General features: G+C 37.1%; 1 protein-coding gene across 20 annotated transcripts in view; it reads right to left on the reverse strand.

The window, feature by feature from the left end:
- Window positions 1–20,100, reverse strand: part of CEP128 (centrosomal protein 128) — a 605,049-nt gene that overhangs the window by 245,719 nt on the left and 339,230 nt on the right. For 18 of the 20 annotated variants that reach the window (XM_055538802.1, XM_055538807.1, XM_055538799.1 and 15 more), the window contains one exon: window positions 19,782–19,974. In XM_055538802.1, the coding sequence (XP_055394777.1) occupies window positions 19,782–19,974 (193 nt within the window). Of the gene's footprint in view, window positions 1–13,887; window positions 13,956–15,471; window positions 17,291–19,781; window positions 19,975–20,100 lie in introns of those variants that run through there. The other 2 variants (XM_055538806.1, XM_055538803.1) reach the window with 2 other exon arrangements.

Genomic DNA, 20,100 nt, shown 5'->3' on the forward strand with positions numbered 1-20,100 from the left:
TTTTAAATAACATGTGTAGCTCATATTTGTGTCCCATTTCTTTGGGGCAGCACGACTCTGTGAGGTTGCACATTTTCAATGAAATCTACTGTGTGTAATTCTGTTTTATAAGCCCAGATATAAACACATGGCTGGATGAATAAGTAAGTGGATAATTAGATATGTTTATGGTATCTCTGGATAAATTATTTCACAATATTGCTTAATCCTGTGTTTGGGGAAAATGCTATTCAAATAATTAGGTAAAGGTTAAAGTAAGTTTTACATTTCATCTGATGAATAAACATGGCTTAAATGCTTATGGGTCACACACTGTGATGTCATGGAATATTGATACATTTAAGACAAGGTCTGTGCTCTTGTGTGATTCATGGTTTCCTGAACAGATACAAATAAGAAAACAAGTAAGCACAAAAAAATTTCTGGTGCTGTGAGAAAGGCATCTAGTTTTCTGAAGGTTATGGGTGGAGGCATTCTTATTTCAGAATATAGACAGTGCTGCGGGTATTCAGTATTTGGAGGCCGTGATAACCAAATGTCCTTCAGCTGGTGGGAGCACCCTGTACCACAAAGAATTTTCCACGTCAAAAGACTCATAGTGCCCAGCACTCATAGTGCTGGTTCCTGGACACTGGGGTGATTTCAGAGCCAAATGCTCAGAGACTCCATTCTAAGAGTACAATCAATATAATATTACACAAAAGCATCTCTGTTTGGTGTATAAATATACATACATGCAAATATATCACATACAATTTTACATATGGTGTGCCAAAAGCAACAAAGTTTGTCATTCTCAGTCTAAGAAAAAAAAAAAGTTACTTAACCATTTAATGCCCACACAGAATTTCTGTATGTAAGCAAATAACATCTTAAAAAAAATTTTTCCCCACTTACAAATACTTTTGTTACTGAGCAGGAATATCAATCTTGCCATTCCTATCTGATGCCCAGTTGACAAATTAAGCAGGAAGGATGGGGGCAAGGGGTGGTGGAAAGCCCTTTCTGTCATTTGCCAGAGAAGTCAGTCTTTATTCCTTTTAACCATTAGAAAGAACATTGCTAATCTAGTATGGGAAGCAAAAGACAGGTACTGCTCACTGCCTCAGAAGCAAAAGATAGGTACAGCTCAACACAAAATGTCAGAGTCATTAAAAGAGAAACAAGCCAACCTGCCATAAATCAAGGCTTTCATTATTTAATAACAATAACTTTTAAGTACGTATGAAATTCATAAAAATGTCATACCTTCATGTCAAACCTGCTCATCTCTCCCACCCAAATCAAGAAAGATTCTTTGAAGAGCTGACATTCTAGAATCTTATTCAGGCTTAAGGCAATAGGAATGTTTTAATCCATGCTTACATCTAGGGATAGCTAAGCTATTTGCCTCAAAATTAAGTGTGTAGTACCCTTTTCAAAATGTCTTACTATATAACTTAATTATCTCTATAGGAAGTGAAAAACTCTATAAATTATGGAGGGGAAATCAAGCATAATGGTGGAATAGTGTCCAAAAACTGATACCCTTTCTGCATTAAAATATTCAGGGCTAATTGTGATTTTAGCACTTGTTTTTATCCTTGCTTTGTTCATTGGCCAAACTTAAACACTTCTCATCTCCTTCAATGAAAAGTGGCGCTATTATGTTCCTGGAAGCATGAGCAGGGTTCCTCAAAGCCTAATTTTAAGGTCCTAATTGGCTGAGGCAATGGGAGACCATACAAAGCCCACTTCACAGAGAAGGGCAAGATTGCCAGGTCACTTGAGAATAGATGAAGAGCTAACTGGAAGCTATTGCTGAAATCTTAGTGTTCTGGGAAGTTTTACCAAATAGTAACTTACAGAGAATGGAACACAATCATCCATCATAACATAGAACCCAGAGGTGCTGAAGTCAGCTTGTAGAAACAAAACAATTAAAACAGAAACAGTTACCGTCACTTAATAACTGAATATCATAACAAGCCAAGCAAGCTTTATGGAAACTGGATACTTCATTGGTTCTGTGAAATGCTGTTGATATCCAATATCCAACTGTATCTTCTCATAAGCTCTAAGTCCCAGGAAACAGGGGGTTGTTACTTGCTAACACTTTTGCTCATTTGGAACTGCGGGACCTGTAGTCTACTTTTCACTTTCGCAAAGTTGAATAATCACCATTCATCCAGCCATCCATTTACCCATCCAACATCTGTTGTGTGTTAGGTGATAAAAGACACTTAAGACACTGAATAAAATTATCTTGGCCTTCAAGCAGTCCATTATTACTTAACTAATAATAATTAATAATTCATCAACATACACCCACTATAAAAACATCCATTTTGGAATAATTTGAAGTAAATTGATACTTCCACCATCAGTTCTAACCAACAGTGACAGGTTCCCAAACAAACCAACAAAACCAAAAAAGACCAATTTATATTCGTGAAATTCAAGACTACGGAAAAATAAAAGTTAAAGGTTCAGAATTAACTTTAAAATTTTTTAAATAATCTTATGCTTACAAAAATAATAAAGATACATAATAAAAAATGATATTTTACGTTTTGGGGGCTGAGAACAGTGAGGACATACGGCCGATACCCATACGCCATCAGACGTTAAAATACTCGTAAATTCATTTTACTTGCTGTTACAAACAATATAATGAGGCTTATTTTCTTCAGGATGGTTCCCCAGGCAGTGAACACTCTGATTATTTACTCTGGACTACTACCCTACTTGTTTGCTCCTTTGTCCGTTCACTCATTTCTTTCTGCAACGATTTATTGTGCACCTAGTACATGTTGCTGAAAAGAACAAGAAAAACCAAGGTGCCTCTTGTCATTAAGTTCTACCTCCACCTGCCCCTAATAAACAACTAAGGTGTTTTGTTTGTTTGTTTGCTTTTTTCTCTATCAACCATTAGAATTCAATTCCTAAGTTCAGGTATATTCTACCTCATTCTTACCAGAGCCTTTCACTATAGAAAATTTACTTCTTTATTTCTGTTGTCTATTCTAGAAACACAAGTTCCCTCTTTTTTGACTGCTGCTGCTGCTGCTAAGTCGCTTCAGTCGTGTCCGACTCTGTGCGACCTGGTAGATGGCAGCCCACCAGGCTCTGCCATCCCTGGGATTCTTTGGATTATCAGTCCTATGTGGACTGACCCAAAATAGATGAAAACTGGATATACAAGCAGAAAATGCTCTATAATTCCAAGAATTATAATAGGCAAGAGTTTGGTATAGGAGAAAGTTCTTATTGATCAGAGGATACTGTAATTCACAATTAAAATTTAAGTCTAAAAGAAAAACTTTTTGAAGAAATAGGCAGCATTAAAAAAAAAAAACTGGAAATCCTAAATGATATTAATTTCAATTAATTAACATACATAGAACAATCAGAGATGGTATTTTTCAAATCTTTAAAAACTACAAATGAGATCTAAAAAGAAAAAAAAAAATTGTCCCCTGTGCCCCACCAACCAACAACTCTTCCTCCATAAACACGCTAACCACACATTCATTCTGTTCTGTCACCTAGAGTAAGAGGAGAAGTAATATAAGGTGCTACACATAAAAACAGATAAAACCCCTATAAGATCTGTTTTGTAAGTAATCAGCACATCTCACCTTTTCTTTCCCAGTCTCCAAATACCCCAAAGCATGGACATTCCTTCATTTCCTTGTATCTTAGAAATCAACAGACATTTCCAATCTACCGTTACCATGACAGCCATGATGTGTCCGAGTTAGCCAAAGCAACAGGTGCTAATAATATCACACCAACCGGGAAACTTCCTAATAGCAAAATGACAAAGAAAACCTTCTCTTTATGAGTTTTACCAGGATCTACAATGCATATCACTTCAGGGTAATTTATAGCAACTCACAGTTAGAGAAGACAAAAGAAGCAATTCGCTCTGAGGTTGCTTCTTCTGAAGCACCAAACCTATGTGAAAAAAAAAATTCTAGAACCAACCAGAGCCACTCCATCAACAACTTTTCCCTTTTGTGAAGCATACACCCAAAACTACATAATACTTTTCATAGCCTTATATGTAAATTCTTCTGTAAATCCTTATCTGAACTAGAATTTTATTTTATTTTAATTTATCTTATTTTATTTTTTTAGCCATGACATCCAATATGGGGGGACCTTAGTTCCCCAACCAGTGATAGAACCTGCAGCCCCTGCAGTGGAAGCTCAGAGTTCTAATCAATGGACTGCCAGGGAAGTTCCTGAATTAGAATTTTAGCTTTAAAAGACTATGTCTCTTTTATATATGGAACCCAGTGAAACAACACACACTATTAAGACACAGATAGGTAGTCACTGAAAATAAGTCAATCTTGGCTCTCCTAAGGCTTGCCTGAGCAAGGCAAGTACTTTCATTAGCACAAACTGAACTGGAGGAAACACAAAGAAAACTATATAGCCAAGTATGTATTATAAGCCATGAATCTCACTTAACATTTCTGTCCAGGTAGGAATAAAAATAAATGGATATTTATTCAAAAATGTTTTTAACAAAAACTTACATTTTAGAAAGAACAGATATTTCAAAGAGAATGGGGTATCAATGAGCATAGTTAATACTACATACCAATTTCTTACAAAATGGACTTTAAGACTGAGATGCAGAAAGGTGAATAAAATATTTGAGAACTAGAACTATAAAAGGAGGGAGGCATTTCAAAGTGCTCATGGAGAAACACTGAACTAAAGAAAGATTGCAAAAAATTGCAGATGAAAAATAAACTAGAGATTTAAATGGTGAGATGGGGAAACAGTGGAAACAGTGTCAGACTTTATTTTTTGGGGCTCCAAAATCACTGCAGAATGTTGACTGCAGCCATGAAATTAAAAGACACTTACTCCTTGGAAGAGAAGTTATGACCAACCTAGATAGCATATTCAAAAGCAGAGACATTACTTTGCCAACAAAGGTCCATCTAGTCCAGGCTACGGTTTTTCCTGTAGTCATGTATGGATGTGAGAGTTGGACTGTGAAGAAAGCTGAGGGCTGAAGAATTGATGCTTTTGAACTGTGGTGTTGGAGAAGACTCTTGAGAGTCCCTTGGACTGCAAGGAGATCCAACCAGTCCATTCTGAAGGAGATCAGCCTTGGGATTTCTTTGGAAGGAATGATGCTAAAGCTGAAACTCCAGTACTTTGGCCACCTCATGCGAAGAGCTGACTCATTGGAAAAGACTCTGATGCTGGGAGGGATTGGGGGCAAGACGAGAAGGGGACAACAGAGGATGAGATGGCTGGATGGCATCACTGACTCGATGGACGTGAGTCTGAGTGAACTCCGGGAGTTGGTGATGGACAGGGAGGCCTGGCGTGCTGCGATTCATGGGGTCGCAAAGAGTCAGACACGACTGAGCGACTGAACTAAACTGAACTGAGAGTTATGGAAAAGTAGTAAGATGCTTAGTCACCTGGACATGGTAATGGAGACACGGAAATTGAGAGACAAATACAAAATCTTTTGATATTTGGCAAAACTAATACAGTTATGTAAAGTTTAGAAATAAAATAAAATTAAAAAAAAAAAAAAGTTCAGATTGGTTTACAAGGAGACACCTGAGGCCAAACACTGATGTCTTATCTAACACCAGTCTTACACCAAGACTTAAAAAAACAAGGTTACAATTGGACCCGTGAACAAGAGATTATAAAGAAGTTAAGTAGCAAGGTACATTAGTTTAACATGGAATGCAGATCAATTTACAGTGAAGTTTAAAAAATAATCAATGAAAAAGGTTTGCATACAGAAGCCTCAGGAGGAAGTACAGATATTCATCACAGCTCACTAAATGTCAGAGAAAACAAATTCTAGAGCAACACTCTGTCAGAAAGTGTATTTTAAACATTTGACCCACAGATCTCAAGAGGAAGAGAAAAAGAGGTATGGGTAACACATTTCTATGTGAACTATGCAGAAAGCATTAGTACTGAATCAAATCCAAAGGACAGAAGATATTTCAAATTCTTTTTTCCTAGAAAAGCAAAATAAAAGCTTTTTTATTCTCTTAATAACTTATAGATTATTTTTCTGTCTGAGACAAGAACAAAACTAGTGATAATTTTCAGATTTAACTAGAAAATTAGTATAAACATGTATGCAGATCTCAATATTACAGAACAGTATGAATACAAAAGGCCAGAGTTTTTACACTGATTTCCAACTGGAAAGTAACCACATATTAATCAGCTATATTATTCCTCTTTGGACAGTTTATTTCTTGAGAACAACTTTCACCTGGAGAATGTTTGCTTGAAAACAGGGTATTTCCTTGAAATCATATCTGCCTTTCCTCTCATCCATTTTGATAAGCATATTTATGAAATGTTATGAGAATTTGTCTTTAGACAGTATCTCCAAGATGTACTACACGCAACAGCTATCTTCTCCTCCCTGATGCTCTAGAAAACACTTAACTTCACCATGGACAAAGATGCGAATATTAAAGTGACTCCATCAGAGGCCTCATTGATAGGTATAAACAAGAGATCATGTTACCTAGAAACATACCTCTGTGAAGTGTTCATATTAAACAGCTATAGCCAAAAGTGCCTGGAAAGCAAGGTCAGTTCCTTGATTAAATGAGAGCTCACAATTTCAATTAAATAAAGAATAAGAAAACTAACTCCTCTATTTGTTCATAATCATTAGCATTACATTGCCACTAAATTGTCTACACAGATGTCTCCCTTTCGTTGAAGGAAAAACTCCTTCCAAAAGGCATAGACATTTTAATATCTAATAACCTCAGAGTTTCAAAATATCCTTACATCTTAGCTATATCCTTCCAGCTACAGTTCTTTTCTCTCTCCTCAAGATGAAAGTCTTCTGTGTTAAGCTGTGTTGAGTCATCACAGTCACAACAGAAGAAGGTAGAGAGATGTTAACGTGAGGGCAACTGTTAATAACAGTGCCAGACTCAGCAAAGGTTTTAAGGTGCACTATGACCCTGTTAAGGGGGCAAAGAAGGAGGAAATGTGACTCATAAATCCGATATACACCTGTCCTGATCCCAGTGAGCTTAGGAAGTTTTGAAGAGAATCAAATTTCTCATCACTGTAAAACTATGTATTAGTTAGTAATACTACACTGTTGTTGCTGTTTAGTCACTAAGTCATGTCTGACTGTTTCCAACCCCATGGACTGCAGCATACCAAGCCTCCCTGCACTTCACTATCTCCAGGAACTTGCCCAAACTCACGTCCACTGAGTCGGTGATGCCATCCAACCATATCTTTCTCTGTGGCCTCCTTCTCCTCCTGCCCTCAGTCTTTCTCAGCATAAGGATTTTTTTCAAAGAATCAGCTGTTTGCATCAGGTGACCAAAGTACTGGAGCTTTAGCTTCTACACCCTCCAATGAATATTCAGAGGTACTACACATAGAAAATGCTAAAGATCTTACCAGAAAATAACTAGAACTAATCAGTGAATTTCATGGGGTTCGGAAGGCAAGAATGCTGAAATGGTTGCCATTCCCTTCTCCAGTGGAACCCATTTTGACAGAACACTCCACCATGACCCATCTGTCTTGGGTGGCCCTACAGGGCATGGCTCATAGTTTCACTGAGTTAGACAAGGCTGTAATCCATGTGATCAGTTTGGTTACTTTTCTGTGACTGTGGTTTTCATTCTGTCTGCCCTCTGATGGATGAGGAGAAGAGGCTTCTGGAAGCTTCCTGATGGGAGGGACTGGCTGTGGGGAAACTGGGTCTTGCTCTGGTGGGCGGAGACTAGACTAGAGATATCTTCAAGAAAATTAGAGATACCAAGGGAACATTTCATGCAAAGATGGGCTCGATAAAGGACAGAAATGGTATGGACCTAACAGAAGCAGAGATATTAAGAAGAGATGGCAAGAATACAGAGAAGAACTATACAAAAAAGATCCTCACGACCCAGATAATCACAATGGTGTGATCACTCACCTAAAGCCAGACATCCTGGAATGAGAAATCAAGTGGGCCTTAGGAAGCATCACTACAAACAAAGCTAGTGGAGCTGATGGAATTCCAGTTAAACTATTTAAAATCCTAAAAGATGATGCTATAAAAGTGCTACCCTCAATATGCCAGCATATTTGGAAAACTCAGGAGTGGCCACAGGACTGGAAAAGGTCAGTTTTCATTCCAATCCCAAAGAAAGGCAATGCCAAAGAATGCTCAAACTACCACACAATTGCACTCATCTCACACGCTAGTAAAGTAATGCTCAAAATTCTCCAAGCCAGGCTTCAACAGTACGTGAACTAGGAACTTCCAGATATTCAAGCTGGATTTAGAAAAGACAGAGGAACCAGAGATTAACTTGTCAACATCCATTGGATCATCAAAAAATCAAGAGCAATCCAGAAAATCACCTACTTCTGTTTTGTTGACTATGCCAAAGCCTTTGACTGTATGGATCACAACAAACAGAGCAAAATTCTTAAAGAGACTGGCATACCAGACCATCTGACCTGCCTCCTGAGAAATGTGTATGAAGATCAAGAAGCAACAATTAGAACTCAACATGGAACAACAGACTGGTTCCAAATCAGAAAAAGAGTATGTCAAAGCTGTATACTGTCACCCTGTTTATTTAACGTATATGCAGAAAACATCCTAAGAAATGCTGGACTGGATGAAGCACAAGCTGGAATTAAGACTGCCAGGAGAAATATCAATAACCTCAGATATGCAGATGACCACCCTTATGGCAGAAAGTGAAGAAGAATTAAAGGACCTCTTGATGAAAGTGTAAGAGAGGAGTGAAAAAGTTGGCTTAAAACTCAACATTAAAAAAATTAAGATTATGGCATCTGGTCCCATCACTTCATGGCAAATACATGGGGAAACAATGGAAACAGTGACAGACTTTATTTGGGGGGCTCAAAAATCACTGAAGATGGTGACTGCATCCATGAAACTAAAAGACACTTGCTCTTTGGAAGAAAAGTTATAACCAACCTAGACAGCATATTAAAAAGCAAAGACATTATGTTGCCAACAAAGGTCCTTCTAGTCAAAGCTATGGTTTTTCCAGTGGTCATGTATGGATTTTCCAGTGGTCATGAATGAATGTGACAGTGGACTATAAAGAAAGCTGAGCACCAAAGAATTGATGCATTTGAACTGGGGTGTTGGAAGAGACTCTTGAGAGTCCCTTGGACTGCAAGGAGATCCAACCAGTCCATCCTACAGGACATCAGTCCTGAATATTCATTGAAAGGACTGATGTTGAACCTGAAACTCCAATACTTTGGCCACCTGATGCAAAGAACTGACAGCTGAAAAGACCCTGATGCTGGGAAAGACTGAAGGTGGGAGGAGAAGGGGATGACAGATGATGAGATGGTTGGATGGTATCACCCACACAATGGACATGAGTTTGAACAAGCTCCAGGAGTTGGTGATGGACAGAGAGGCCGGGTATGCTGCAGTCCATGGGGTCACGAAGAGTCGGACACCACTGAGGGACTGACCTGCACCGAACTGGTGTGCGGGGCCATGCTGAGCAAATCTTTAATCCAATTTTATGCTTCTGGGTGGGGCTGTGGTACCTTCCTCAGGCCAAACTATGGCAGGGTAATGGCGGTAACGGCATCTCCTTCAAAAGGACTTATGCTAGCACCCCACAGCTCCCAGGACTGTTGTATTTGGTGCTGCTGACTGTTGACCCACACCTCTATCAGAGACTCCTGGACACTCACAGGCAAGACTGGCTCAGTCTCTTGTGGGGTCACTGCTGCTTTCTCCTGGGTCCTGGTGTGCACAAGGTTTTGTTTGTGCCCTCCAAGAGTCTGTTTTCCCAATCCTGTGGAAGTTCTGTAATCAAATACCACTGTCCTCCAAAGTCAACTTCCCTGAGGATTCTCAGTTCCTTTGCTGGATCCCCAGGTTGGGAAATCTGCTGTGGGCCCCAGAACTTTTGCAACAGTGTGAGCATTTCTTTGGTATAGTTGTTTGATATAGTTTGTGGGAAGTCTGCGTATTAGCTCTATGGTGGGGCTAATGGCGACCTCCTCCAAGAGGATGTATGCCACATACTGCGCCTCCCAGATCTGTTGCAGCCAGAGTCCTGTCCCTGTGGCAGGGTACTGCTGACCCGTGCCTCCACAGGAGACACTCAAACACTCAAAGGCAGGTCTGGCTCAGTCTCTTACAGAGGGCACTGCTCCTTTTCACAATGGAAATCAATCCTGAATATTCACTGGAAGGACTGATGCTGAAGCTGAAGCTCCAATACTCTGGCCACCTGATGTGAAGAGCCAACTCACTGGAAAAGACCCTGATGCTGTGAAAGATTGAAGGCAGGAAGAGAAGGGGATGACAGGACGAGATGGTTGGATGGCATCACCGACTCAATGGACATGAGTTTGAGCAAGATCCAGAAGTTTGTGAAGGACAGGTAAGCCTGGCATTCTGCAATCCATGGGGTCACAAAGAGTCGCACACAACCAAGCCACTGAACAACAACAAACAAGGGAATTTAGTTAAGTTGCAGGATACAAAATCCATACACAGAAAGTCCCTGCATCTCCATACACTAGCAACAAAAAAAAATCAGAAATAGAAATCAAGGAGTCAATCTCATTTACCATTGCAACAAAAAGAATAAAGTAGTTAGGAATAAACCTACCTAATGAGACAAAAGAGCTATATACAGAAAACTGTAGGACACTGATGAAAAGAAATCAAAGATGACATAAACAAATGGCAAGTTAATCCATGTTAATGGATTGGAAGAATATTGTGAAAAATGACTATACTATCCAAAGCAATCTACAGATTCAATACAATTCCTACCAAATTAGCAATGCCATTTTTCACAGAACTAGAACAAAAAATTTCACAATATATATGAAAACACAAAAAATTCCAAGTAGGCAAAGCAATCTTGAGAAAGAAGAACAGAGATGGAGGAATCAACCTTCCCGACTTCAGACTATACTACAAAGCTACAGTCATCAAGACAGTGTGGTACTGGCACAAAAACAGAAACACAGAGCAATGGAACAACATAGTAAGCCCAGAGACAAACCCATGCACCTATGGGTGTATATAGGCACCTTATCTTTGACAAAAAGCATATACAATGGGGAAAAGATATTCTCTTCAATGTGTGGTACTGAGAGAACTGGACAGTTAGGTGTAAAAGAATGAAATTAGAACACTTCCTAACAACACACACAAAGATAAACTCAAAATAGATTAAAGACCTAAATGTAGGACCAGGAACTATAAATCTCTTAGAGGAAAACATAAGCAGAACACTCTATGACATAAATCACGGCAAGATTTTCTATGGCCCATCTCCCAGAGTAATGGAAATAAAAACAAAAATAAACAAGTGAGGCTTAATTAAACTTAAAAGCTTTTGCATAACAAAGGAAACTATAAGCAAAGGGAAAAGACAACCCCCCAGAATGGGAGAAAATTATAGCAAATGAAACAATTGACAAAGGATTAATTTCCAAAATATACAAGCAGCTCATACAACTCAGTACCAGAAAAACAAATAACACAATAAAAATGTGGGCAAAAGACCTAAACAGACATTTCTCCAAAGAACACATACAGATGGTTAATAAACACATGAAAAGATGCTCAACATCACTTGTTGTTGTTGTTGTTCAGTCGACAAGTTGTGTCCAACTCTTCAAGACCCTATGGACTTCAGCACTTCAGGCTTCCCTGTCCCTCACCATCTCCTGGAGTTTGCCCAAGTTCATGTCCATTACATCAGTGATGCCATCCAACCATTATTATTTTTTGAGAGTCACTCATTATTAGAGAAACGCAAATCAAAACTACAATGAGATATTACCTCACACCTGTCAGAATGGGCATCGTTGAAAAATCTACTAATAACAAATGCTGGAGAGGCTCTGGAAAAAAGGGAACCCTCTTGCACTGTTGGTAGGAATGAAAATTGATACAGCCACTATGGAAGACAGTAAGGAGATTCCTTGATAAACTAGCAATACGAGTACCCATGACCCAGCAATCCCACTACTAGGCATACACCCTGAGGAAAACAAATGTGAAAAAGACACAGTACCCAGTGTTCACTGTGGGCTATGTACAATAGCTAGGGCAAGGAAGCAATCTAGATGCCCATCAACAGGTGAATGGATAAAGAAACAGTGGTACATACACACAACAGAATATTACTCAGCCAAAAAATGGAATGCATTTGAGTTAGTTCTAATGACGTGGATGAACCTAGAGCCTATTATACAGAGTGAAGTAAGTAGGAAAGAGAAAAACAAGTATTGTATATTAATGCATATATATAGAATCTAGGAAGATGGTACTAGTGAACCTACTTGCAGGGCAGCAATGGAGACACAAAAATAGAGAACAGAATAATGGACATGCAGAGGGGAGGAAGGAGAGTGTGGGACAAATGGGGAGAGTAACACGGAAAGGTATACACTACCATATGTAAAAATAGACAACCAATGGGAATTTGCTGTATGACTCAGGGAACTTGCACTGGGGCTCTGCAACAACCTAGAGGGGTGGGGAGGATTGGGAGGGAAGTTCAGGAGGGAGAGGACATATGTATAGCTATGGCTGACTCATGTTGATGTATCGTAGAAGCCAACACAATATTGTAAAGTAATTATCCGTCAATTAAAAATAAATAAATTTTTTTAATGGGTAGAAGACCAAAATAGACTTTTCTCCAAAGAAGACATTCAGATGGCTAATAAACACACGAAAAAATGCTCATCACTTATTATTATAGAAATACAAGTCACAACTTCAGTGAGGTATCACCTCACACCGGTCAGAATGGCCATCATATGATTTGTCAAATCAGGTTTTAGGTTACCTATAAAAACATTCTAAGAAGATAGTATACCCTTATGTACAAATGTGTGTGATAATTTGTTATGGAAGGGGTATTATGAAAATGAGCTCTTTTCGGTTTGATCTGTTTTTCTCAAGTAAGACATAACTAGTAACATTTTCCATCAAGTTTATAAAATCTGAATTTTTACAGTATGAATGCAACTAACTTTTGTAAGTAAATACTGGGTTTTATGAGCTTCTCCAGTGGCTCAGTGGTAAAGAATCCACCTGTAGTGCACCAGATTTGGAGACCTGTGTTTGATCCCTGGACTGGGAAAATCCGCTGGATAGGAAATGGCAAGCCACTCCAGTAATCTCTTACCTGGAAAATTCCCTGGACAGAGGAGCCTGGTGGGTTATAGACCATGGTGTCATAAAGAGTCAGACACAACTGACTGAGTAACTAAACAACAAAAATCAAAACTAAAATGAGGTATCATCTCACACCAGTCAGAATGGCCATCATCAAAAAAATCTACAAACAATAAATGCTGGCTGGAGAGGCTGTGGAGAAAAGGGAACCCTCTCGCACTGTTGGTGGGAATGCAAATTGCTACAGCCACTATGGAGAACAGTATGGGATAAAAAATACAAAATCATACTTTGAAAATGATTTCCTCTTTTGTAGTAAACTAAGCATATTCAAGGTTATTCCTAAAAGATGTCACCTTTATCAATAGCTTTATTAGGTAGCAGAGAAATGGATGGAAGACAGCTGGGACCCAAGGAATGAACACACCCACAGGAGTGTGACTGCTTGGGAAAGTCATCCATTTGGGGGACTCTGGGAGGCTCAGAGGTGAAGAGCAGTCAAGTAGAAGGCAGCAACCAGAGGTTAAGAAGATCTTGCAAATACAAAGCTTCTAAAGAGCTAAATAAGACAGCATAGTCTAAATGTAGAAGGAGCAGCAGATACGTGAGAAACCACCAAGGAAAACTTGGTAAAGTCACCAGTTGCAGGGGACAAGGAATAGGAGAAAGCAATCTTACTTTTGAGTCGTAAGTCTGAGAATGGGTTTTAAATGCAACTTTAGCTTAATTTCTTCCCTGAATATGACTATGATTCAAACGCAAGCAGACCAGCTTTGCTGTCCTATGAAACAGTAGAAAATAATACAGATAATCTATGAAAAGATCAAAAAAGAAAATCTAAAATTCATTTGTAGAGTATACTTAAAATTTATGGATTTTCCAGAATACATTCCAGGATATAAAAATACATCCAATAATTTAGGAGAGGAAAAATGTAACTTTAAATATCTGAATTCTACATTCAGTGCTTCACTGTTGCTAACTATGTAACTGAAAGTATTGAAAATGTTTGTTTTCCAAATTAATTAACCAATAGAAGAAGTACAAGAATAGGCCCATTACACAGATAGGCAGGTGGGTGGGGATATTTATAACTAAAGAATAATTAGCCATAACTTTCTATTGTAAATTTACTCAGTAACAATATGAATATTGTTATAGAGTCAATCAAAGTTGATACCTGTTTAGATCTGCATATCATTAATTTATTCAATTCTGGTCTTAGGCACATTTAATCAGTGAAGTTTAATTTCAATCCCAGTTGACCTGTTGGCCTGGCTGTGTTTTAAATAACACTAAACACATGAGAAATAAAATTATTATAATGAAACATGTATAAGCAAAAACAAGGACTAAGATTAAAACAAACTTCTGATTTTACTCAAGTAGTGGATATAATTTTTTAAAAACCCACTGTTTCTCAATTGGTTTTTGAAAATAATTATGAAGAAAATCTGAAAATACATGAGGGAAGATATGACTTCACATTAAACAAAATAATAGTTTAGTAAGTTTAAATAATTTCCTCAATCAATTAAAATTCTTTCATTATCTATAATGATCAAGATCACTGAACTTCTGAACAAACTGGTGAAATGTAAAATAAAGTGCTAAATAGATTCTTTTTAATTAACCAGAATCCAAATAAATTACATTACACTTAGAGATTATCTCTTAATTTAGAATGCTTAATTATATTCCAACATGCAATAGAAAAAAATTGGTTTTCCTAGCTCTTAGACTAGATAATGACTAACATTTGTATAAGTTGCATGACTGCCAAATATTCTTTCAATGAGACAAATTAAAAAAAACCGCTTGAAACAATGTGGGAAATAAACTATGAATCACAAGTAGGAGAAAACCTTAACCGATAAATACATAATGCACACACACAACATAAATGATACAACCCCATGTTTCCCTATACTAGGAAAGAGTACTGGAGCGAAAGTACTCTTCATTTTCACTCCAGGAAAGATGCCTTCGGTTCACAAGTCCCGCCCTTGTATCTGTCCCAAAAATGAATTCTAAGAAATTGTTCTTTATTCTGCCATCAACACAGAAATGGTACAAAAATTCAGAAAAAGGACAAGGGAAAACAGAGGAAATAATTAAAAGGAGTTATTCAGAACACTGGGAAATCAAAAGAAAATCCTTAAAAAACTGAGATCACTACTGGTAAGAAGCGAATCACATAGATGAGAACCTGTGGAAGTGCCTTGAATAGAATAAAAGTTTTATAAAACTGAAAAATACTAAATCATATCTCTATCATATAGTAAAAATACTCATCCTCAGAGCCATATATAGGAATATACAGTGTACCAGTTTCATCACTAAGCTGACTCTATTCCTTGAATGACAAGTGTTATCATCCTTTGGATATTTTATAAAACAAGCAAGCAAACAAAAAAACTATGAGAAATGTTTTGGCTTTAAATTCATAAGGCTTCTACTAAAACAGGTCTTCCAAAGTCTAACACGGCAAATCCAGTAGCTTTGGCTCATTCCTTGCATCCTCTTCTCCAAACAGGCATTGAATATATACAAGGCAAAGATTAATTATATCCAATCACAAATGTTGAGGAGCTAACAGTCAAAATAAGGAAACCATTACAAAACTTACTGTGACAAATTAAACTACCCAAAACAGCAATGTATTCAAAGTGCTAAAACAGTAATGGAAGAAGAAATGTCTAACTCTTGTCCTTATTCTTTCTAAGATTCATTTCTCTACCTTTACTTTTGACCCCACTCACTCTCGTATCTTCTGGGTTCCTGCTATACCAATTAACCTTTCTTTCACCTATTCAACATCACCCATTCCTGGATCCTTCTACTCGACATTTATAATCACACTTAAGCTTCTCTATGATCAGTAGCAAATAGAAATTATACTCTAAAAGTTATATTCATTCTACTGTTAAGGACTGAAACTACTTTAGATATAAACAACATGTTTTATATTGTTTATTTTCTTTTTGATACTCAGGTATTAAAATTTATTTTCACGTGCAATACCAGAGAGCTACCCCACGTTATAGTACAAAAGGAGACAAGAATGACTACTAATAACATTACAGCATGTTTTAAATGAATCAGGAATCTCCTAGAAAATATTATCACAAAATGAATAAAAATATAAATGGCTTAAATACTTCTGCTGTAAAATGGAATACATAACTGAAATATTAGGAAAGGCAAATACTGTTACCTAATCCCAAAGTGCCATAACAAAAATGCAAACCACTCTAATTAAATTACTTAACTTCTGCCAAATATTTGCTGATTTGCAATTTGGTTTTGCAGAATTCATTTTGGAATGTACATTGTGTTTTTTTCTTTCACTGAACACAGATGTTATGGCTCCCTTATCAACTGTGCCCCTTTAATGTTCTTTCATCCATTCACTCATTCAGCAAACATTTGACATATCTATTATGTGCCAAGTTCTTCTCAGGCACTGGGGTACATAGTGTTGAACAAAATAACGAAATCACTACCTTCATAGAAACTCCATCCAGTGGATACACTCAACTAAACACATTTCTCAATTGTGTGTCATCCCCAAACTCACTGAGGCAAGAAACAAGATGTTTCTGTCCCAAGACAGTCCTCTGAATGCTGGCCACAGCCACAGTCTATGCTAACATAAGACTTAAAACAGCTGAACTAAGGGAAAAAAACACAGGTAGGGCAATGATGCAACCTTTCCCACTGCCCACTTGTCAGCCCACTTCATTGCTATTCCAACAAACAGGTGCTCATAAGAAATAATCAAACAAACAACCTGAGCGACAGTCCTCTGCTGCAAAAATATACCTTCTGAAGTAGCTGAGGGACTATTTCCCTTCTTCCACATTCCATTAGTACCTTTCCCTTTATTCAGAAAAGGTAACTCCCTTATAAAGAGGCCGTTCATAATGGTTTATTTCATCATTACATGTATTACAGTCGCAATAAATGATATATGACAGGAAAGGACAGATCTGAGAGCCTGGATTCACAGTGCAGGCTACCAAGAATGTCGCCTCTCTAGGCACTGCATCTGTCAGAGTGGGGGGAACGGATGAAGATCCCAGGAACTCCAACAAAGCCAAATAAGCACATGACCTACCCAAAAGAGAAACTGGGTAAGAAGACAAAATTTCATCTTTAAGGGAAAGGAATTTAAGAGGCCATGTGAATTTTTAATTACTTCAGAAAGAAAAATGATGTACACTAAATAGTCAGTCACAATCATAAAGTGCCTGGAAAGCAAATATGGGTTCTTTGTTTAATTAAGAGTTTACAATTTCAGTTTAAGAAAAAAATGTTTTAATAAAGTTATCTGCTATATTTGTTCATAATAATCAGCATTTCATAAGCAAGAATGGAGCTAAATCATACCATATAGATATCCCTCCTTCTAAGGGTCTCTGACAAAAGAAATCCCTCTAACATGTACAAAAATTCTAGCTTTTAGTAGACCTCATAGTTTCAAAGCATGTATTCTTACCTAGGAAAACTGCCACACACAGGAGCAGTGAGCTATCAGAATATTAAGAAGGTAGGCAGTGGTTGGTTTATTAAAAAATTACTAAAAATAACTACTTACACAAGTTAAAATATCATACCTAAATCTTCTCTGCTGCAGTTTATATCTCTCTACCCTTTTCTTGTTGCCATTCATAACAATGAAGAATTTCTAAGTCAACAACTACTAAACTTCTAAGAGGTCCATGACAATAACTTCTCAGCAGATTTCGTCTCCTTTTGGAACACCCCAGCTCCAACCTACAGCCCTAAAATAGCCCAGAAAACAGAAGAAAACTCTTATCTTCCTAATAATACATGTGTACGTATGCAACTATAACAGGCCTGGCTTGTTCTTCATTATCCATATTACGTCCTCATTATTTCTGGATCACAGACAGCACTCATACATGTTATACCCGAAAGTCAAAAAATTACCATATCATCCCTCTATCACAAAAGTTTGGGTATTCCTCAGACTTTTACTTTTTCTAATTTTTAAAGAATAGACAAAACATGATCCTTTTTGGTCTCCCAACAAATCAGCCCCTCTTTCCCAACATTGCTATTTCTCCCAACGGCAAAAGCACTAAGACCTTGAGTATCCTGTGACTCTTCTCTCATTCACCTACACTGTTCAATCTTGCACTAATTCCTCAACAGTATCTTACATTTGTTGCCACTACTAATGTCCTCTGTCAGGCCCTCTTTTGCTTTTATTGAGACTGTTACAATAGGCTCCTAATTAGATTCATGGGATCTTAAGAGTGGGGCATGACTTAGCAACTAATTAGATGCATTTCCACAATCAATATCAAAATGGGATCTAACAACAGAGTTTCGAAACATTTGGAGGAAAAAAAAATCACACACTCAAAATAGCTGGATATCGCTATCAGTTATTGATAGAAAAAAATCCTCTATCAGTTATTGATACAAATAATTAATATCAGTAGGGATATAGAAACCACCGGAAATGCAGAACAATGTGAAACAATTAAGCATAAGCGACTTTTATAGAACATTTCACAATAAATGCAGAATATAACTTATTTTCAAGTGCACATGGAAAATTTACTAACAGAGACCACATTTGGGGCAATAAAACAAGTCTCAGAAAAGAATCGAAATCATGGAGTATGTTTTACAACTGCAAGGGTACTAAGTTTAGAAATTGATAATATCTGTAAAATTCTACATAATTGGAAACTAAGTAGTAAACTTCTTTAAAAAAAAAAAAATTCCACATGTCAGAGAAGAAATCACATGGGAAATATCTTCTAAACGAAACTAATAATAAAAGGACAACACACCAGAATTTGTGAAATGCACTTCAAGTATTACTAAGATGGAAATTTACAATTTTAAATGACTATATTTAGAAACAGAAAGATTAAAATAAAGTTTCCAACTTATGAATCCAGGAGAAAAACAAATGATGTACAAAGGAAGTAAAGGAAAGGAAATAAAAATGACAATATACATCAATAAAACACTAAAAAGACAAATAACAGAAAAAATTAAAAATCAAAGGCTGTTTCTTTGAAATAGTAACAAAATTAATAAAACCCCCAGCAAGACTTATACAAACAAAAGAACAGAAACAAATTAACAATACCAGGAATATAATAAGAGACAGCAGCACAGATCTTACAGAAACTAAAAGAATTAAAAAGGGGCTATTACAAAAAACTTTAAGTCAATAAATTTGACAACTTCAATAATTTGGGAAAATAGATACAAAGTAAATATTTATTGAGTGAATGGGTATTTTAGTGAAGTAAAATATAAATTTTAGCATCTTACTAGGGAAGAACAAACATGACTTACCTAATTAGCATTTGCAAATGGCCAAAAGACAGAAATGTACGCAGCAGGGATACAGGAGCTAAAGGAGAAATTCTCGAGGAGAAACAGTTCTCTCTTCCACACCCAGAAATGAAGATAAGGAGACAAGAGACGAGGAAAGGAGAGGAATTTGGAAATTTTGTAGTTCAAACTGAAGGCAAGAGAAACAGAATATTTTTCTCCCAACCCTAAGATTTCATGAACATAAAGAAAAATAAAAGAGAAAGAGCAATTAACATACCTCTCTTCTCTCGGTGTATTTCTTCCAGAAGTTGCTCCTGTCTTTCTATCTGTTCAAAGAGACACTGAAGCTCAGCTTCCTTGTTCTCAGTCATATTCTTGAGTTGCTGTCTGCACAACATCAGCTGGTGCCGTAGACTTTTTTCTCTATTTTCTCTCTCTTTCAGCTCCTCACAGAGCCACTGAAGTTTAGTCTAAAAATATGACATTTATTCTAATTTTTAAAAATCTAGAAAACAGTAGCATTCCAAAACATGACAAAGTCATGATAATCTAAATTTAGACAATAACTAATGAATTTAAGCAAAATTTTAAATTAC

The sequence above is a fragment of the Bubalus kerabau genome, chromosome 10, assembly GCF_029407905.1.
Source record: "Bubalus kerabau isolate K-KA32 ecotype Philippines breed swamp buffalo chromosome 10, PCC_UOA_SB_1v2, whole genome shotgun sequence".
NCBI classification, from domain to species: domain Eukaryota; kingdom Metazoa; phylum Chordata; class Mammalia; order Artiodactyla; family Bovidae; genus Bubalus; species Bubalus kerabau.